The 17,699-nt window shown below is 37.9% G+C and overlaps 1 protein-coding gene across 1 annotated transcript in view; it reads right to left on the reverse strand.

Annotated features, from left to right (window-relative positions):
- The window catches only part of LOC145986693 (aminopeptidase N-like), a 69,388-nt gene that overhangs the window by 23,445 nt on the left and 28,244 nt on the right, over nt 1-17,699 (reverse strand). Inside the window, exons 7-8 of the mRNA XM_083121007.1 lie at nt 14,986-15,260; nt 12,472-12,677 (exon numbers count right to left, since the gene is read on the reverse strand). Coding sequence (XP_082977133.1) covers nt 12,472-12,677; nt 14,986-15,260 — 481 coding nt within the window. The remainder of the gene's footprint in view (nt 1-12,471; nt 12,678-14,985; nt 15,261-17,699) is intronic.

Below are 17,699 nucleotides of genomic sequence, written 5' to 3' on the forward strand. Positions count from 1 at the left end.
CATAAGGACTCCTATACATGGGATTGAATCCTGGTCCATTTTAATTTCATGTGCTATCCAATCTATGAACAGTGAGAATAGCACTGGTGATAGGATGCGACGTTAAAGGAAGTGAAAGAGTAAAGAGTATAAAAATGTTATATATCATGTTCTTTGGTCAAATTAATATCCGATCTATTTACATTGCACAAACCTAAAATATTAAACAAATGTTTGGGAAAATCGATTTTGTTGCATTCGATGGGGTCTGTCAATCCCGAGTGTACTGCAATGCCGGGCCGTCAGGTGGTGAGGGTGTAACATGTTACCACCAGGTATCTGCAATGGACTCGAAAGCGAAGTGACGGATTTAGAACTGTATCTTACCGTATCATATTAGTTCAATGTATTGACAGTGGCGGTGATTAGACGTGGGGACATAGGGAGTAGTTCCTCCCCTCTCCATACTCCTTTCGCACACCGCGTCGTCATTTGCCAAGTAAATGTTAGAACGTGCTCAGAAGTTTTTCCGTTGAGTCGACTCCTTTCAATCACGAATCGGCCAATATTTCAGTTTTTTGGCATTGTAAGACGAACAAAAATGGAGACATGATGACGTCATTCCTGAGGTGAGTGACACGATCAGGTCATTGTTTCACGCATGTGAGTAAACTTTTAGTTGTTATTATGAGTAAGAAATACTTTTTTACAGATAGAGGGTGTGACTAATATTTGTTAATGTTCAATTTAATGTAACCACATATGATTTTGTGAAATTTATGTCTTTTGGGGCAGCTAGATTTTTAAAGATCTGTTTTTCGTTATTTGTCAACATTTTGAGTTGTGTGTTAAAATTATAAAGCAATGAGTTCGTGAGCCAATATTGTTTCAAGATATTTGGTACACGTAAATGTACAAAACTTAAGGTTTTCAGTAGGTTTTTTGTGTTCTTTAAGTTATTTTGTATCCAAATGTATGTAGTGGCGTACCCAGGGATTGGTGCTAGGAGTTGAAACCCCCTTTTGATTCAAAATTTTCTTTAAAAAGAAATAATTAAAAGGACCTAAAACGCAAGAAGAACTATGAAACTCTTAGGCAAGTCACTTTTGGGTGCGCACGCAGGCGTGTCTATGTGAGGAGGGGCTTGGCGTGTCTGCTAGGGGAGAGGGACGTGGCATTTGTGAATGCTATTCATTTCTGTTTCTAATTTTCATTTGCTGTTATATTTTACCATTTATGAAGGTAAGGAATTACATATATTTTCTCCTCTACTGTAGGCTCTAAAGATGTCAAAGTTTGACTTGATGTAATTGCTACGAGAACTGAATGACAGTCACTGATTTATCCGCACAACATTGATGACAAAGGAGTTGAGGGCTTTAATGGGAGGTCTTGACAAAGTGGACTTCATTTTCTCTTTGTAATGAATATTGTTCAAGTCATGAAAGTGAACCTTGGAAGTAATATTTCATTTCGTTGACTTAGTGATTTGTAGTTGGAATAAGATAACCTAAATAATATATAAGTAGCTAGAATATGAGAGAGAGATATGCTACGTGAGAGAGAATCTTCAAGAGAAATAAATGATCCGTTGAACTTCAGACGAGACATTTCAGAAGCTCTAATTAATGAGGAATGATAATAGAAAACAGGGTACTCTTGTAAAAATGGGACGCCCAGTTCACCAAATATAGAAGATGAGGATTTAGTTCAACAGGGCAACAACTTAGAAGAAAGTACGAGTCCCAAGAATAATATATTTGAAGTGACGCCAAAGAATTATGTGTGTTAGGATCGGTTCCAAGATATGTCAGAACATTCACATGGTTGAGAGGCACACTGTACAATGGGGGATTGTTCATGGTAATGCATGATTCAAGGTTCACGATGTGATGGACTATGTTTTAACAAGTACAATAATTGTTTTAGAGATTGTGATGAAAAATTATGAAGAAGAAATGTTATATTCTTTCAAACCAGTAGAACAGTAACCCTGTAAAGATGATATATTTTATCATGCATTGCTAATATCTGCAAAAATTCTACTTCATACAATTTCTGATAATTTATTACCTATAAATTATTGTATAATGTAATGTATACCACGGGCATTATAAACATTATAAATGTGTTAATATTGCAACAGAAGTGTCTATTAATGGTTTTCATATGTAGAAGGAGTACAAAACGATGAGCTCCCTTCACTCACAGTGACGTCATTTGACAACATCCGATTCTTCAATCCTTACACACACAATGTATAAAAAATATGTATAATATGTGACGTTTTTATATTTATATATATCAAACGTCACATAATTGGAAAATTTCAAGTTAAATATTAGTTTAATTTTCCGCCATCAGAGGTCTTTCGCCCTCGATGCCTCAGTGACCAGTGCTGCCTCTTGCGGCAGACTTGGTACAAGCGCGCAGGTCGTAAAACACCTCCGCAGTGCCTCAACGACTTTTGTACTGACGGGGACGAGAAGGTCAACTCCTTTCGCACAACATAGCCAGCGAGAGACGTGCCCAGCGAGCTGCCTTGACTGACGGAAGTTTCCTCGTTTGCCATTTTGCGGAATGGGCCAGTATCATAGAGGACCAGGGGCATAAATAGGACAGCCGCCTTACAAGGACTTTGAGGCCAAAGTTTGTTTGGCGTAGGTACGTAAATTCTCTCTGCTGTGATAATGAACTTAACATCTTTGTGCTGAAGTTCCACGTCGTATTCCCTTTAATCAAGTATAAGCATTGCGCGTAAAACTTTTGTTGCACTCTAATTTCCTCCCCACCTTTTTCCCCTTGTTGCGTGCCACCTTTTGGACGCCTTGAAAGCCTTAAGTGAACTAACGAAAGATAATGTACGCCGAAACTAGTGTGAACAGAACAAATTAATTCTTACTTGATATTAGGTTCAAAAAAAACAAAAAAACTATTTTTTTGTTGCTAAGATTCTGGTTTTCGTAAGTGATCCCTAACAAGTGAACCTTTTGTGCGGCGAACGAGTATAGCAGTTTGTGCCAATCTTGTGATGCGTTCCTTAGGCTGGTATTTGATGATTTGACCCGGTAGTCAAAAAGGGCGTCGAGTTGAAGTCCTCGTCGCAAAAGCAAAATTTACGAACCTTCTTTCCCCTTTATTAATTGATTCGGGACGTTTGTTCCATTTGCCCTTTCCACCTTTTTCCACGGTAGCATTAAGAATCAGGAGAATTGGGGGTAATATTGTTTAAACGCAAAATTGTTAATGTAAAAGTAAATCAGCGAGATGCAAAAGAAAACTTGCTTGTAGTAAACACATGAACTGTAGAGTAGCGTTAGTTGTCAAATCATTATGTTTGAATGGGACGAGGGAAGATCAACGTATGAATTGAACACGTATTGTTAATGGAGTGAATGGTTGAAGTCAGTTAAATTAACACACGCAGGACGTGTCCTTTTGAATTTTGACGTGGACGCACGTCTCTTGTGAAATTAGTATTTGATTTAAGTCGAGTTTGTTTGTATTGGGCTATTTTTACGTGTTGATTGTTATTTATGAAATACATGATATTTGTGCAATGCAATACGCTGTTGATGATTGAACATACTAAATTGTAATTTACCTTACTTGAAATCTATTCTGCGCCAGTAAATAAAAACGCGCATGAGATACGCGTCACCTGGCAACCATATACTGGTATGAAAGGTACTCTGGAGTAATATTGTATTTACGTGAGTGCAAGACAAAACAAGATTGGACGATATAGTAATTGAGAGTGTGAATGAACTCAACGGAGAAGGCACAGAGTGCTATTCGTTGACGGACCCTTTAAATTGTGTGCGCGTTATATACATATATATATAGGGTGTACATTTATTACAGGGCTTTGTCTCGCGCTTCTCGTCGACTTTGCTTGTAGACTCCTGCATTCTCGCGCGAGAAGGGCGACACAAAAATAGTATTTGTGATATATAGTGCGGGTTTTCACTTTAACCTTGAAGTTGCGATCGCCGCCCAGCAGCTTCCTCATAAACATCTCGCGCGATCGTGGCTTAACCCCACTATACCATTACAAAATTTGGTACCAGAGCATAGTTTCATTTGATCCGTGTAGCAACATTACTATTGTTATCATACTACCTCCCAAATTTCCCCCCCCCCAATTGTCCCCCCTAACTTTTGAGTAAATTGATTTTTTTCTTTGCAACTCACCCTTTTTTTTTCAACATATTTACTGTTTTGCCATAATTTTTTTTTATGAAAATTGTAACTAGGTGTGGTACAAATTTGACAGCGGAGCATTTGATCTCCGGTATCCTCAAATTTGCCAGTAGAGCATTTAACATACGCGATATAAGAAATAGTGGTTCATAGTGCAACACGATTTCTACCTGTGCATTTTGGGCATTTTGATTTGCTGCTTGAACATAACTTTTACTGCAGTCTATATATTCTTGAGACATCCAATTTTTTTTTCCCATTTACATTGTTTCCCATTCTTTTTCTCCCTCCTTTTGTTGGTACTCCCCTTTTTCATTTGCACCCCCCCTTTTTTCTTATATTTTGATAGATTGGATAGATTGGTTATATTTTTCCCTTGTACATATACATCTTTATATTGTTGTTTTGCGCTTGGGTCTTTACCTTTTCTTTCAGCGCAATGACATCTGCCATACCTTTTCCCTATACGCCGCCACATCTACCTCCACCATCACCCTCAACTTTGGATTTTGTGCGGGGCTTGGTTTTACCCCAGCCTCCTACCCCCGTGCAAGATTTGGCGCTTATTAGTGCCATCAATTTCCTTTTTAAGGACTTGCCAACATCGCATGGCCGAGATATACATAATTTGTTTATTTTTTTGTTTACCTTACATAAAATCATTTGTTTGGATTTGATGGAAGTCGAATCCATTTTGTTATTGGCCTTACAATATACATTGTCCCCTCTTACAGAAATTTGGCTGGAAGGCCTTTTGCAGAAACTGCCCTGGCACTTGTTCACATTAATGATCTGGAATCGTTTAGTTCCACATTCTGTCTTACTACCTTTTCAGATCGATGTTCTTCATAGGGTACAACAACCGGATGAAAGTTTGTACTCCTATGTTCGGGATATTTATGATGCTAGCCAAGTATTCCCCGTTGAATGGTCTGAGTCACAGTTAATTGATACCATTATCCAGGGTATCGGCTTTCCAGCTCGCTCGCTACTCTTGGGACGCTCTCGTCCCCAAACCATTCGGGATTTATTTCTTTTGGCGCAAAATATATGGCAGCCCGAATTAAAATGGAATTCTCAGCGAGGTGCGGAGACACGGGGTATACAACATAAAGTCCCGGTGCAGCCGTTGTTGACAGATAGTTCCTTCGCTCGTGGTGATCCGCCCATTGAACCGGTTTCTGCTTATTCATGTATGCCCGCGGTAGAAATTTCACCGCAGGATGAACGAAAGACACATGTTCAAGATGACAGTGGTGCTCCTGGTCGGGACATTTCTCCTACCTTGCTTCATACGGAATATCCGTTTTTGTTTGAGGGCCATCCGACGCCTACAATTCGAGTTCTCATAAATCAACAACCTGTTTTTGCATTACTCGATACAGCTGCATCGGTGTCCTTAATTTCCTTTTCCTTTTTGAATACATTTAAAGACCCCTCCCCTCTTCTTACTGATCACCCTATAGAATTGCGGGATGTGACTAATCATCCATTTTCCTTATCGGCTTATAGTCATTTGACTTTACGTCTTGATCGTCTATCTTGGAAGTGGCGCTTTTGGGTATCAGAAAACCTTCCTTTTCCTTTAATATTGGGTACCGATTTCTTGATGCATACAGGTGCTATCCTTTCCTTTGAAAAGAAGCTTTTGTCTTTCCCTTTTCATATTGATGGCATTCAAATGGCTTTTTCTTTATCATTTCCAGTAAATGTTCTTGATGTATCTCTCCCTTCACCGAATGCGCCTTTAGAAGTTAATAATCAACCAGATGAAGATTTACAGTCTCCTGTATACTCAAATAGTTCAACTTTACAATCTTTGTTGTGTCAGTTTCAGGATGTGGTAACAGATAAGGTGGGTTCTTGTACTTTAGATCCTGTTTCGATCCCTGTGGTATCGGACATTCCCTTTCGATCCAAGCCGTTTCAACTAAATCCTGTCCAAACTGAAATTTTGAGAAAACAGATTGAGGATCTACAGGCACAACAAATTATAGAGCCGTGCCGGTCAGCCTACTCTAGCCCTGCCTTCCTTGTACCAAAGAAGAACGGTACCCACCGTTTGGTATGTTCTTATAAAAATCTTAATCGCCTAATAGCCTATGATCAATTTCCACAACCACGTATTGATCTTTTGTTTCAGCATTTACAATCGGCAGCGGTATTTTCTTGCCTGGATCTATGCCAATCGTTCCATCAAATACGATTGGATGATAAAAGTAAAGACTTAACGGCTTTTGTTACGTCGTTTGGACAATATAGATATTCTCGTGTTCCATTTGGTATCAATTTGGGGACTCAAATACTATCAAGGGCACTGGATGAAATCCTGGGAAAATTCAAATACAAGTTTCTTATGACATACGCCGATGATTTGCTGATATATTCACCCGATATGCCGTCCCATTTGCAACATATCAAAGAGGTTCTTCTAGCCTTGCGGCAAGCTGGTCTTACCATAAATCCTCAAAAATCTACGTGGATGGCTTCCGAGATAAAATATTTGGGCTATATCATTCGCAAAGGTCAGATGCTTATGGATCCTGATCGGGTTTCCGCAATACAGGATATTCCCCCTCCTAAGAGCCAAAAGGGTGTTTCTCAAGTCATGGGGTTACTTTCATATTTTTCCCGTTTCATACCTCAATTTGCGGAGCGCACAAGTTTTCTTACCGATAAACGTAAGAAGGATCTTCCCTTCGTTTGGACTTCGGAAGATCAGATTCGGTTTGACAATCTAAAAGCCGCCTTTATTGAACATACGGTATTAGCATTACCTGATTTTAATCAGGAGTTTGTTTTGCAGACGGATGCTTCAAGTTTGGCCCTTGGCGCCACCTTAAATCAGAGAGATATGGATGGATCCTTACGTCCCATTGCCTTTGCGTCGAGGAAACGCACCAATCTTGAGCGTAAGCAATCCATATACGAAGCAGAGTGCGGTGCCATCGTCTTTGGTTTTAAGAAATTTGAAACTTATTTGACGTCTAAGCACTTCACTTTGCAAACGGATAATCAGGCCTTGTCCTGGTTACTCAAACATCCAGAACAATTTGGCAAGTTCGGACGTTGGTTGTTATACCTTTCGCGTTTTTCTTATGATGTGGAACATATTTCGTCAGCTAAAAACCCGGTAGCAGATTGCCTTTCTCGCATGCATTCTCCGGAAGAGTTTGCTGTGTCTTCGTTGCCTTTTACCAGCTTGGCCTGCGCTGCCCCGAAGTTTAATATAATTCCCTTCAATAAGTCAGACATTTCAGCCCTCCAAGTCCAGGATCCTGCTCTATCTCCCATCATTGCTCAATTGAAGGACAATTTACAGGTTAAACATTACCGCCTATACCAAGACCTTTTGATTTGGCAGCCGCCTCGTGCAACCTCTTCCTTGGTTGTGCTTCCCAAGGCCCTGCAACACTTAATTTGTCGTTATTACCACGATACCCCTGTAGGTGGGGCTCATTTAGGCGTTAATAAAACAATAAAGAAAATTGCATCGCTCTTTTGGTGGCCAAATTATCTTTCTGATATCCGTCTGTATGTGCGCTCTTGTGATATTTGCCAGAGGGCTAAAATAGCTGTACGCAAGCCTCCGGGCTTTCTTTCTTCGGAGGTTATTCGCCATCCCTGGAGACGTCTATATATTGACCTAGTCGGTCCCTTGGTTCGCTCGACTAAAGGTAATGTGTACATTTTAGTTGTGGTGGATGCCTTTTCGAAGTGGGTCTCATTGTATCCGCTTCGATCTGCCACGTCCCATCATATTATTGATAAGCTACGAACTTTATTTTTGTCCTTTGGTGCTCCTTGTGAGTTGGTATCTGATAACGCCTCCTACTTCCGTTCACATTTATTTAATAATTTCTTGTTTGAATCCAATATTAGACATATATATACTAGTGCATACTATCCAAATCCCTCTCTGGCAGAGAGATTTATTAGAAACCTTAAGGCTTCTTTGATTTGTTACCATTCCCAAGATCATACTAAATGGGATGTTCATTTAAGTAGCATTGCCTTTGCATTTAATACTGCACAACATGACAGTACTCACACTACTCCCTCCAAACTTATTTTTGGTCGTGACATAGATGGACCCATGAATTTCTTTTGGGAACTGCAAATGGATAATGAACTGGCTGCTCCTCCTTCGCCGGAACGAGCTCATCGTTGGGGTGAGGCGTACCAACATCTGTTAAAATCTTGGCATTCTCGCCAACGTAGATATGACCTATCTAGATCCCAGGTTTCATATAAGCCAGGTGATATGGTACTTTATCGTACCTTCCTTCATAGCAATGCTTTACAACGCATTTCTTCAAAACTTCAAGAGCGTTGGTCGGGTCCTGCCCAGGTTTACAAAATGCTGGGTCCTGTGACTGCTTTATTGGTGGATCCCGATACGCAGCAGATAGTTAGGAAGGCTCATGTGTCACACATTAAACCATATATTATACGCGACTTGGAGGTTGTTCCCCAAGTAGAGGATTTGGCAACTTCTAATATTGCTCTCCAACTTCAGTCCTCTCCAGCCACAAGTTAAGGACTTCTCTGCTTAATTATACTCATTTTTTTTTATTATCATTATTTTTGTACCTTTCTTGTAAGTGTTATTGGCTATAAGTGTATCTATATATATATATATATGTATATAACCTTTCTGGTTAGTCATATTGTTGCTCTCAACATATATATCTATGTGTCTTGTTTAACCTTGGATATTGAATTAAGAGTGTTAATATTATGTTGTGTGTATTATATATATGAGAGAAACTCATGCTCTCTTGAATGAAATTTGTTTACTTGCTATGACCTATGGTAACTCCAATTTCTCCGTACTGTTGTAATAATGCTATCTCCTTGTTCCTTCCAGTAGTAACCTTCTCCTCATCTTTCCTATTTCTTCCTTCTTCCTTCGTTCTTTATCTCGATTTTGATTGCGTTCCCTTTTTTTTCTTTCTATGTTTTTTGCTTGACGAGGATACGTGTGTGCTACCTGAAACTATTAATGGAACCGCCAACCTTCTCCATCGTTCTGGTTACGAGTTTTTTCCTTCCATCTTCAAGTGTACGGATTACCGTGGTTACGGCAAAGAGGCAATGTGTGCTGGTTACTCCACAACCTTGTCATGAAGAGTGTTACATCTAGGTGTTTGACCGGGAGGCAAACACGATGTAAGGTGCTTTATGTCGTCGACATGCGTCTTCTTATGTTTAATATGCTTGTATGCATCATTATGAAACTTTGAGTGACTATTTTCAAAATTGGTAACCTAAAAGTTTTAGGCGTGTGAATTTGAGTGTGGATCAATTAAGTGGGATTAGATCCTTCCTGAAAGAACTTGGTATTAATTGCAACAATGTTTTTTATATGTTGTTCAGGTTATTTAGCGTATATATGTTTCTTTTGGATTTTGGGGTGTGTATTTTTTTTTGGGAGTCTGGGGGATTTTGTGACGTTTTTATATTTATTTATATCAAACGTCACATAATTGGAAAATTTCAAGTTAAATATTAGTTTAATTTTCCGCCATCAGAGGTCTTTCGCCCTCGATGCCTCAGTGACCAGTGCTGCCTCTTGCGGCAGACTTGGTACAAGCGCGCAGGTCGTAAAACACCTCCGCAGTGCCTCAACGACTTTTGTACTGACGGGGACGAGAAGGTCAACTCCTTTCGCACAACATAGCCAGCGAGAGACGTGCCCAGCGAGCTGCCTTGACTGACGGAAGTTTCCTCGTTTGCCATTTTGCGGAATGGGCCAGTATCATAGAGGACCAGGGGCATAAATAGGACAGCCGCCTTACAAGGACTTTGAGGCCAAAGTTTGTTTGGCGTAGGTACGTAAATTCTCTCTGCTGTGATAATGAACTTAACATCTTTGTGCTGAAGTTCCACGTCGTATTCCCTTTAATCAAGTATAAGCATTGCGCGTAAAACTTTTGTTGCACTCTAATTTCCTCCCCACCTTTTTCCCCTTGTTGCGTGCCACCTTTTGGACGCCTTGAAAGCCTTAAGTGAACTAACGAAAGATAATGTACGCCGAAACTAGTGTGAACAGAACAAATTAATTCTTACTTGATATTAGGTTCAAAAAAAAAAAAAAAACTATTTTTTTGTTGCTAAGATTCTGGTTTTCGTAAGTGATCCCTAACAAGTGAACCTTTTGTGCGGCGAACGAGTATAGCAGTTTGTACCAATCTTGTGATGCGTTCCTTAGGCTGGTATTTGATGATTTGACCCGGTAGTCAAAAAGGGCGTCGAGTTGAAGTCCTCGTCGCAAAAGCAAAATTTACGAACCTTCTTTCCCCTTTATTAATTGATTCGGGACGTTTGTTCCATTTTCCCTTTCCACCTTTTTCCACGGTAGCATTAAGAATCAGGAGAATTGGGGGTAATATTGTTTAAACGCAAAATTGTTAATGTAAAAGTAAATCAGCGAGATGCAAAAGAAAACTTGCTTGTAGTAAACACATGAACTGTAGAGTAGCGTTAGTTGTCAAATCATTATGTTTGAATGGGACGAGGGAAGATCAACGTATGAATTGAACACGTATTGTTAATGGAGTGAATGGTTGAAATCAGTTAAATTAACACACGCAGGACGTGTCCTTTTGAATTTTGACGTGGACGCACGTCTCTTGTGAAATTAGTATTTGATTTAAGTCGAGTTTGTTTGTATTGGGCTATTTTTACGTGTTGATTGTTATTTATGAAATACATGATATTTGTGCAATGCAATACGCTGTTGATGATTGAACATACTAAATTGTAATTTACCTTACTTGAAATCTATTCTGCGCCAGTAAATAAAAACGCGCATGAGATACGCGTCACCTGGCAACCATATACTGGTATGAAAGGTACTCTGGAGTAATATTGTATTTACGTGAGTGCAAGACAAAACAAGATTGGACGATATAGTAATTGAGAGTGTGAATGAACTCAACGGAGAAGGCACAGAGTGCTATTCGTTGACGGACCCTTTAAATTGTGTGCGCGTTATATACATATATATATAGGGTGTACATTTATTACAGGGCTTTGTCTCGCGCTTCTCGTCGACTTTGCTTGTAGACTCCTGCATTCTCGCGCGAGAAGGGCGACACAAAAATAGTATTTGTGATATATAGTGCGGGTTTTCACTTTAACCTTGAAGTTGCGATCGCCGCCCAGCAGCTTCCTCATAAACATCTCGCGCGATCGTGGCTTAACCCCACTATACCATTACAAATATCACTTAGGAGACCAATATACGTACTTACAAAAATACAGATTTTTTTTAGGAACAAAAGAAAAACTCGGTGAGCGAAATACACCTTTTGTCCCATCACTAGGTCTCTTAATGCTACGCCTTGCCTACCCGTGGATTTGACTCAAAATCATCTGCTCAAATTCCATTTTGAATATGATTCTTTCTAATTGCACTAGCCTATATAGAAAGTAAACTGTCCATGCCCTTCTCCTAACTCCCTCGCTCACTTCAGACACCTAATCGCTGCTACTGTGTGCATACATTTTTAAGGAACAGCAACACCTAACAAACGCAAGTGAACGAGACACTGAAGAAAACAATGTATTATGTTCTCTGCAATATCATAAGAAATGGAACACGTAAGATATCGGGAAACACATGACTGTGCTTTAAACTACATATCTCCTCAACCCTTGACACTAAAAGCACGAAAGAAAGAGCAATCTCCAGAGAAATTCATAAGCTATAAATTTTGTTCAGTGATTTTTGGACGAAAAATACTTAGTTTCTTACATATTTGTTGTTTTATGTGTTAGAAACCAACTTTTACGCTAATTCTAAAAATGAAAGAAAATATTTGAATCTTTCTAATTCAATTAAGATTTATCGTAGCTCTATCTAACAAAAGCATAATTTGTTAACTTTTCTGCTCTTTCATTTTGTATATTTTCACTTTTTGTGTGCAATGCACCGCTCCCGAGATATTGCAGACTTTTAGTTTTCAAGGTGAATTTTTGCCGCCTTTTTCTGAGATGGTGGATTTTCTCTAAACATGTTGATCGTGAATCTGTAATGTATTTATCACTACACCATTCCGGAGAATCTGGCAACACAAACATATGTGTTGCAATTATTTCCGAGTTTGGCCATTTTTTCCTGTTCGTTTCCTGTACTATAAGTTAAAAGACAATTTTCACAATCAGAGCTAAAGACGTAAAATCTACTACAAGATCGCAGAATCTGGCCACGCTTCATGAAAATAATTAGTCATATTTTCTATTCCTACAATCTGTATAGGAGGGAGGAGCAAAATTACTCACCTCACCGGCACCTCTTTGTCCGGGTTCTCCGACTCCATCCACTTCTGGACTTCCTGCCTGTACATTGGAACCTGCTCGCTGGCCCCGAAAAATACCCTTATTATTCCTACAAATCTCCTCGCCTGTATTCTTGATGGGGAATCCCCTTCCTGGTTCTCTTCTCCCAGTTCCTGATAGGCTGGGTTTGTGAGGTAAATGAGGTAGTTCTGCAAGGGACACCCAAAAATTATTTTAGACAATGCATCATGTTGCTGCTAGGTATCAAATTAGCAATAAGCACAAAATATATAAATTCTTGTTATAAATAAAAAACAGAAAGCAAATTAAGAGTTTTGTGTATTACACCATATCCCATAATATGTTTTAAAACTAACAGTGATGATGAAGTGTCTCTTCTTATCAAAGATTTTTATCGTTAATACATTTAAATTGTGAATGTTATAAAAATATGACGGTCACAATAACCTCCCCTGCCGAGCTGAATAAAACATAGACATCGTACCGTGGATAACCTCAATGATACAAGTTCTTAATCATACACATCAAACAGTGACATAACATTCAAGTTTTTAACATTCAAAACAACTTTTAATACTATAACAAGTCTTTCAATGAATAAATATAAATTTTGAACTACATTTTTACTCTTGCACATGTTTGTTAACATTCAATTTAAATGTAAAATATTATACATTCCTCGAGGCAAAATAATATTTCCACTTAATGACACAGTTTGATATTTGAGCAATAAATCAAATAAATTATCAGCTACTCGAGCTTCACAATATTCGTTGCCGTAACACTTATTATGAATGTCTTCTTCAGAAGCTACATAAACAGAATCATCCACTGTGAAGATTCAAACACCAAAATTTTACAAGATCCTAAAAATACAAGAATTTTAATTATTTGTGGAGCTCGAAACAAAAAGACAAAATACTTCCTTACTACTTCAAAAACTGAGTTCAACAGTATACTTTTAAAATCCTTTTAAGATTTAATAATTCTTTATGAATAGTGGTTCAAGTTTCTCTGATTTTTGTTCTTTGTTTTGCTTTTATTACGATAATTATTTATTGCAGTTGTACTTGTGCTCTCCAGATCAAATAGGCGTGTAATTGTGTAACTACAAATAAAACCTCGTGGACAAATTCATTTTCTAATTGCATAATGGCATATTTAAATCCTGCCACTTTTACACGCTGTTCACCCGCGATACAAGTCAACTGAATTACTTCCATTGGTTCCAGCTTTATATTTGGCAGTATAGAACTGAAAGTGATCCAAACCTTATATTCAACAAATTAAATTGACTATCTGTGTCAATTAAAAAACATTTAAGAAACAAGTCACTGATAGATTAAGTATATAATGAAATGGTAAACGAAAATATATTCTGCGTTGGTTGTCATGACGACAGGATTTGGTTACATGGATTGTAGGAACATCGACTAAAAGATACATGAATATGTTATGATTATTGTTACCAGTTAAGTGTAAGAACTGATGTTGTCACTGTTCGGAGTTGTACCTAATGACTTTCATTTATCAAGCAATTGGTCTAAGCAACAGGTAACGATACGACATCATTTATATTGTCACAAATTTTTCCCTGTACTCTTGTGCTTCAAGTAAAGGTGCAGGACTTCCTTTATCTGTAACAGTTCACTGAGGCTCTGAGTCAATCCACTCCATCAAAAATGCAACAGGTAAAACTTCATCCTTATCAACGTCTAAATACTTAACTTTATTAAAATCACCGAGACAATACTTAACATGAAATAGATAAGGATCATAATTTCAAGCATCCTTTGGCAGGGTGAATTGAAACGCATTTCCCCGCTTTCATTTTCAATGTTCTCGCAGGGCTTCCACTAGTAACATTCGTTACTGTATAACATTCTTGATTTAAACAAATATCATTGCAGTTCATTTCATTTCGGAAATTTCCATTGTTCCTTGCTGAAAAATCTGAATTAGTGATAGCGGAGTCACCTCGCAATTCTCAAGAAAAACAAATTGTTAAAATTTTCATCCCCAGGTGCAAATATGGCGCTGAAACTTGGTGCAACAATATCCTTCTGCTTAATCATTGATCATGTGGTCTTACATTTCCGAAGGGTCATTGACGCATATTGAACATTGCTGTACTGACAAAAAAAAAAAAAAAATGCACGTCTAACTTCTGGTTATTGTTATTTCAGCGCCATATTTCCTCCGAATTAACGTCTTTTGATATAAATATAGAAATTACGGAAAGTTTGTAGAGTAACGAAGCATGTGCCACGAGAAGCAGTTTTGGTTAGCTGCCACATCATCAACGGTGGACACACAGAGCATTTCAGAGGTGTGTACAAAAAAACCTTGGGAGAGTTTATCATTCAATTCGCATCAGAATTACTATTGTCATCTCCATTCTTTAACCGTAGTAAGTTTATAATCATCCACAGACATTACTTACCCTGTATTTTACCTATACGTTCATCAGTTCTATAATGATAATCATAATAATACCTTGTAATTCTCCCATGCATCTGTACCGTCAAGGAATGAGTTAAGGAGGGTCATGGATTTTATTAACCATGGCTCTGCGGTGTCCAGGTCCCTCCGAAGGAAGAGCTGCAGGCGAAAGTGGTGGGCGCAGGAGAGGTCGCCTGACCTACATAGGTAGCCACTGTAGTGGATCAGCTGGGCACGAGTCAGGGCGGGGATGTTCTTGAAGTTGTCGCTGTTCAAGTACCGGGTGATCAGGTCCCAGTTGTCGGTGTCGTAGTTAACGTAGTAAAAGCCTGGAAGATTTCAGACAATGGTGTAAAAACAAGAAAAGATTCAGTACATACTTAAAAGGAAAAGCTCCATTGTAGCTATGGTTAAGACATATTAAATATGCATGTAGTTCAAGAAAAACTTATAGGTTGGATTCAACAACGTCACTATCTACTGAATTGGTACTTCGAGCGGCCTTGATGGATGCCAGTTCTTGTAAACATACGGAATTGAAGCGGGAGATTTGAAACATTTTTTACGATGGTATATTATGAAGTATTTGTTGTTTCAAACAGAAGCTAACGTTATTTCACATTTTCTTGCATGCGCAAACATGCCGGCTGTGCGCACCCTGACGTCACATGAAACTCGACTGTACATCATCCTTGTTGGGAAACCTAATAGTAAATGATATGCATGAAGGTCAAGTCAAGGACATTGTTGTAATGTTGACGAGGAAGAGTGACGGTATGATGAAATTCGACATTCAGACGGAACACCCATGACCAGACGGGATTCGAACCCGGGTGCCTTGACGTCGGGACGCGCTGCAATAACCACTCCTTCACAGAGGTCGGTTCAAGTCGCTTGTACAACGCGATATTTAACTACTAATTTCTTCAATGGACGAAAAATTAAAATTCAGATGATGGATTGTTCCAATGGCTCTTCTGTTAGGTGACTGTAATGCACAGATTGGCAAAGAAGACACATTTAAACCCACGATTAGTAAAGAAAGTCTTCATGAATTAAGTAATGATAATGGTATAAGATTGATTACTTTTGCAACCTCAAAGAATTTAATTGTGAAAAGTACCACTTTTAAACATAAAGATATCCATAAATATACCTGGTCTTCTCCAGATGGTAAAACTCATAATCAGATAGATCATATTCTCATTGATAAGAGAAGGCATACTAGTATATAATTGACGTTCGTGCACATAGAGGTGCTGACTGTGTCAGTGACCATTATTTAGTAATTGCTAAATTAAGAGAAATACTCTCAGTGATAAATCATAAGCAAAAAAAATCGAAAAAGTTCTAAAATTTAATACAGGAAAATTTGCTGATAAAACAATTAAGAAAGATCACCAAATTAAACTGTCAAATAGATTTGATGTTTTGCAGGATTTAAATGATGATGAAAATATAAATGAAACAGACGTAAATAAGAATTAGGAGCACATACGTAATGCAATAGAACCAGCAGCTAAGGAAAGTATAGGATACCATAAACCAAGGAAAAGTAAGCCATGGTTTGATAATGAATGTCATAATCTAATAGAAATAAGAAATCAGGCTAGACTTAGGTGGTTAAATAACTCTGATGATACAAATCTAAGTAATTATAATAGAATAAAACGAGAAGTTAACCGCACGTTTAGAAGTAAAAAAAGAGATTACTTGAAAGCAAAAATAACGAAATTGAAACAAACAGCAAAACCAAAAATATCAGAGAGTTATATAAAGGTGTAAATGAATTTAGAAAGGAGTGGCAACCTAAAGTAAACTTGATAAAAGATAAAGACGGTGATTTTCTAGCTGACCCAAGCGATATTCTAAATAGATGGAAGTACTACTTTAATGACCTTTTAAATGTTCATGTAGGAGATAAACCAGAAGAAAATGAAGTGCACACAGCAGAACATTTAGTTCCAAAACCTAACTTGACTGAAGTTAAAGATGCTATTAAAAGGCTAAAGAATAACAAAGCACCTGGCATTGATTTAATACCAGCTGAGTTAATTAAATATGGTGGAAATTTAATGTCAAATTCATAAATTAATTAGTTTAATATGGAATAAGGAAGAAATCCCTCAACAGTGGAAAGAATCCATAATTTTTCCTGTGTTTAAAAAAGGTGATAAAATGAACTGCAATAATTACCGTGGAATTTCTCTACTCTCAACAACATATAAAATATTATCTAACCTTCTTTTAACGAGACTAACCCCATATGCTAATGAAATTATAGGTGATTATCAATGTGGATTCAAACGTAACAGATCAACTACAGATCAAATTTTTCACATTAGACAGACACTTGAGAAAAAGTGGGAATATAATCAAAATGTCCATCAGCTATTCATTGCTTTCAAAAAAGCATATGATTCAGTCAAAAGAGATAAATTATATAATATATTTGTAGAATTTGGAATACCTAAGAAGCTTGTTAGTATGATAAAAGTATGCACCAGTGAAACAGAAAGTAAAATTCGTGTGGATATTAATGTGTCTGACAAATTTACAATTCATGATGGGTTTAAACAAGGAGACGCATTATCTCCATTGCTCTTTAATTTTGCTTTAGAATATGCTGTTAGGAAGGTAAAAGAAACTAACGAAGGATTAGAATTAAATGGTGTGACTCAGTTGTTAGCATATGCAGATGATGTAGACTTATTAGGGGATGATATAAATACAATTAAGAATAATCCTAAAATACTTTTCAAAACTGC

This window comes from Lepisma saccharinum, chromosome 4 (assembly GCF_977018435.1).
Source record: "Lepisma saccharinum chromosome 4, izLepSacc3.1, whole genome shotgun sequence".
In the NCBI taxonomy this organism is placed as follows: domain Eukaryota; kingdom Metazoa; phylum Arthropoda; class Insecta; order Zygentoma; family Lepismatidae; genus Lepisma; species Lepisma saccharinum.